The following is a 4,940-nucleotide window of genomic DNA, read 5'->3' as shown; positions in this document are numbered from 1 at the left end:
TAAGATGCTGGCAGGGAAAGCCTACATGGAACGCCATAACCAGGTGGCTGGGATAGTCTACCGAGACATCTGTGCAGAGTATGGACTGGAAACGCCAAGGTCAAAATCGGAAACACCTCCGTAGGTGGTGGTGGGATCCAGACTGACAAGATGGTAAAGGGAAACCAACCGGATATCGTGATCATAGATAAAGGGCAGAGGAAAGCCGTTGTAGTGGATGTAGCGGTCCCAAGTGATGGAAACATCAGAAAGAAGGAACACGAGAAACTCGAGAAATACCAAGGGCTCAGAGAGGAGCTGGAGAGAGCCTGGAAGGTAAAGGTGACAGTCGTGCCTGTGGTGGTCGGAGCACTCGGGGCAGTGACCCCCAAACTAGATGAGTGGTTGCAACAGATCCCGGGAAGAACATCATGTATGTATGAACTGCATTTTGTATTTCCTGGGGTTGTCTCTGCGTGATATTAAAATTGGTTGAATGAACTGAAATCTTTGTGTGTGATAAATATGCAAAGAACACAGAAATTGAGAAGGGAGCAAACACTTTTTTTCATGGCACAGTACCTTCGCCATTTTGTGTTCTATGTAAACAAGTGTTCTTGCTTGGACAGCGGACCGAAACCCAATTGTGTGATTTAAGACTAATCAATTGCATTTGACATGGGCACGTAATATGTGTCTATATTTTATGTGCTCTCTCTTGTCTTGTGTCTCAGACAGCAACTTTGTGCTGGGCAACGCACAGGTTCAATCGCTCTACCCCATCGTGTACTGCTCAGATGGCTTCTGCGAGCTCACGGGTTATGCTCGCGCCGAGCTCATGCAGAAAAGTTGCGCCTGCCAGTTCCTGTACGGCCCTGAGACCAGCGACCGCTTCACGACACAAATCCAAGGAGCCCTTGACGACCGGCGTGAGTTCAAGACCGAACTGGTCTTCTACAAGAAAGAAGGTGTGTCATATTTTATGATAACAATTAATAATAATGAAGAATGGCGACCCGGTGGTCCAGTGGTTAGCTCGTGGGCTTCACAGTGGAGAGGTTGTGGGTTCAATCCCGTATCCAGCCTTCCAGTGTGGAGTTTGCATGTTCTCCCCGTGCCTGCGTGGGGTTTCTCCGGGTACTCTGGTTTCCCTCCACATTACAAAAACATGCATGGCAGGCTGATTGAACGCTCAAAATCAGTGGTGTAGTGGGGATTTTTTTAAGTGAGTGTACGCGATTCTGGGATGTTCTATATATACATACAGAACATCAATCATAGGCTACAACACCAGTTGAACTAACGTTAAATTTAATGTTTTACTAAGTACATACATAAATTTACAAAATAATCACAGGCCAACGTTATTAAGCATAACTCGCATTAGAACAATGATCAACAAACATTTCAAAAAAAATTGAATGTGGCGTCGGGAGGAGTGGGTGGACGGCGTACCCCTGCGTACCACGCCCACTACACCCCTGCTCAAAATTGTCCGTAGGTGTGAGTTTGAACGCGGATAGTTGTTCGTCTCTGTGTGCCAGATTCCCATTAATCGGTACCACTGAGGTAGCACTCAGTTTCAAATTTTGAAGACGCCTCATTCAGAATCTTCAATGAAACAAAGAACTGTCATTGAATTGTTGCGCAAAAATGAATAAATAAAATAAATAAATAAATCATCATCATCATAAAAGTTGGTTGACACCAACTGTCAGGCAAACTTTCTAACCACTCACCTACCTTGCTGCCTTTAAAACAAAACAAAACAAAAAGATCAAATATGTTTTTCATCATTTTATGTTTGTGGTTCATGAAGATTGAAACAACACAGCTAACATCTATGAAAGGGAAAACATGTTTGATGTTGATTAGTCTATCTCTAGTGCTGTTTAATCTCTAATCTTGGCATTATAGAAATTGAGAAATATTGCAGATTACCCAATAAAAAAATCCGGGCAAAAACACTTTTCTGTTTGCCTGTTTACTAATTAAACATAGTGACTACACCGATGTACTCCTTCACTAAATACTGCACCAACTATTTGTTCATCATAATCCAACACTTGGTCTCTGGCAAATATTAAATGAAGCGAAACAGAAGCTGCATCGTGTTGCCATTGTTTACTGTTCTATCAGACAAACAAGGACAATATGTCTAATGATTTTATTCAGGAACTCCGCCCTCCTGCATTATTTACACACCCGAGCTACTCTGGGTTAGTAAAACTGTGTAGGAAACAGTATCCATAAATGCCACGCATCGTCTCCTGAGGGATTAGGAGTGCGTAACAGGAAACCATAACAAAAGCACAGCGAGTGCATGAATAGGCCTCGTCTGTCCTGACCGGCAAGTTAAAGGCTTAGTCTGAGCATATTCTCATTTTTGCAGCCTCCTGGCAATAGAAAGTGATTGTATGCAGCGATTTTAGCATCAGACCTGGAGAAAGATCATTTCTCCTACTTTTAGTGAGCTGCCCAACAGCATCATTGTGAAGCAGTTGGAGATTTGGCAACAGCCTGGAAACAGAAAGTGATCATAAGACGAACCTAGACATCACAGGAAAACAAGATCGGTTTTTGGCATTGACTATTACTGCAAATACAGTGAGAATATGTAGTGAAGCTAGTCGAGGAGAAATATGAGCTTTCTTTGCTCTAGTCAGTGATCAAGCAGCAGCACTTTATGCCAGATGGAGATTTTTGTCAGCATCTAAGATGTAGCGGACTATCTGTTATGTCTGTCGAATACAAAACATACTACGGTACAAGCAAAGCTAAAGCTAGAGTGCTAAAACCAATGCCAACTAGCTCTGGATTCTCAGCTGCTTTTCTCTTGGTCCGATGGTTTTTTTTTTCTTCCTTATATTCATTCCTGTGTAATGATTGCAATGAGACAGGATAAATTTAAATGAAATGTTTTGTATGTACTGTATGTACACAGCTCAGAAGAGGTTTGGGGTTTTTTGCCTATGGGTGAAATTTTAGGATAAAACTAAAATGCACTCAGACCTTTATAAGTGGACTTCATTTGAACTTCTCTCAATGCTGAATAAGTCGGCCCGGTTGTTCAGTGGTGAGCGCATCGACCTCACAGTGCAGAGGTACCCGGGTTCAATTCCAGCTCCAGCCTCCCTGCGCGGACGGTTGTTTGTCTCTGTGTGCCGTGCGATTGGCTGGCAACCGGTTCAGGGTGACCCCCGCCGACTGCCCGAAGACATCTGGGATAGGCTCCAGCACCCCCCGCGATTTGGATCGGAAAATGAATGAATGCATGAATAAATGCTGAATAACACTTGCTCACCTTTTCAATGTGTGAGTGTGTGGGAAAAAGTGCTGTTTTTCCAACAAGGAGAAACTTCACAACATATGTTTGATCCATTGTTAAATCATTTGGAACATTTTCGGGTCCTCGTGAAATTGTGCCCAAAATTGTGAGTATATGTGCCTATACAGTGGATAGTATTTTCATGATGCTCCTTTTGAGTGCAGGCACACACTTCTGGTGTCTTCTGGACATTGTGCCCATCAAGAATGAGAAGGGTGAGGTGGTCCTCTTCCTGGTGTCTCATAAAGACATCACTGACAAGAAGAAGGACCAGGATTCGGAACAAGGGCCTGACACAGGTGAGTGATCTGTGTTTGAATTCCGGTGTCAAAAAAGTATATACAAAGGACATTAGGAGTCCAACTGGGACCACAGGATGATATATTCAGAATCAGAAAATATTAAGATTTGGTAGTTTGAATATTTTCTACTCTGACAGTTCCTCTGCATAGAGTATATCGAAAATGAATTTTATATCATGAAGCAATCCAAAGCCCCTTTCAGACGGCCTTTAAAAGCTGTTAATTGTCTACCTTATTTTTGTCCTGCTCATATGAATAAAAATAGCATTCTCACAGAATAGGAGAACAAAATCAAGTAGGCTATTTTCAGGCTTTAAGTGTAGTATCCGAACTGACGGGGTGCCAAGGGCATTCAATTATCTGATTGCAGGATGCCGCAATGCTATGTGAAAGTCCGTACGGTTCCGACCGATATGCCGTCTTTGCGGAAAAGACACGGGGCAAGAAATGCCAAATCTGTTGCAACAGCTCGGATGTCGTAATTTTTCTGCAGTCTAACGAACAGTGAACGAGGCAACAAAAAGAGGCCGTGAGCTTCAGCTTGTCCGTGCACATAGCATAGCATGGATTGCAATAAATCACAGCCTTAATAATTTAAAATGTATGTTCAGCCTTTCCCCCCCGCCCATCGGCCTCCCGCCTCTCCTGAGAGCACAGTGGATATTGTGAAAATGAAGGCGCTAGCTGAACGTCTCCCCGAGGCTTCTACTTTTACTTACATATCATCCTCCCTGCATTTCAAAATGGATTTCTGATAAATAAAGGCCTTGGTTTGATCACAAACCAGCCATGTGAAGTGATCCTTACTTTTATCTATTTATATGGCATGAGCACTAGATATTCAATAAGCGTGACATCCACTGAGGCCGGTAAACCTCTCCCTGTTTTACAGAAATGTTTATTTTGCCTTGAGGCATGACATGTTTTTTTTTCTTGAATGCTGTTTCGATCTGGGCCCTAATAAATTATTCTGTGGCGGCCATTTTACTCACGGAGCGAAATAGAGAAAGGTGATAAAGGATTGTGGTTGTTGGGCTGGAATAAGCTAATATTACTTCGATTACTGTTGAAGTACAAGTAATAATACATTTTATGGAGGCGATTACACCTACATGACTTTTTATTGTACTCTGAAATAAAAACACAGAACAAATAAACAACTGAAGTTACAAAAGAAATGATAGAATCGATCTATAAACAAAAATCAGTTTTTTTTTGTTTTTGGTTGGTTTTTTTTTTTTTTATGTTTAATTTATAAATAACGTATTCAACCATTCAAGATCTTCCTCCATAGACTGAGACATGTTCAAACCCACATTTAATCTTGTCAA

General features: G+C 42.0%; 1 protein-coding gene across 1 annotated transcript in view; it reads left to right on the top strand.

Annotated features, from left to right (window-relative positions):
• Positions 1-4,940, top strand: part of kcnh3 (potassium voltage-gated channel, subfamily H (eag-related), member 3) — a 115,838-nt gene that overhangs the window by 74,898 nt on the left and 36,000 nt on the right. The window contains exons 2-3 of the mRNA XM_019867726.1: positions 714-947; positions 3,472-3,606. Of these exons, the coding sequence (XP_019723285.1) occupies positions 714-947; positions 3,472-3,606 (369 nt within the window). The remainder of the gene's footprint in view (positions 1-713; positions 948-3,471; positions 3,607-4,940) is intronic.

This window comes from Hippocampus comes, unplaced genomic scaffold, assembly GCF_001891065.2.
Source record: "Hippocampus comes isolate QL1 unplaced genomic scaffold, H_comes_QL1_v1.1 scaffold27, whole genome shotgun sequence".
Taxonomy (NCBI): domain Eukaryota; kingdom Metazoa; phylum Chordata; class Actinopteri; order Syngnathiformes; family Syngnathidae; genus Hippocampus; species Hippocampus comes.
This window is presented reverse-complemented; position numbering and strand designations above follow the sequence as displayed.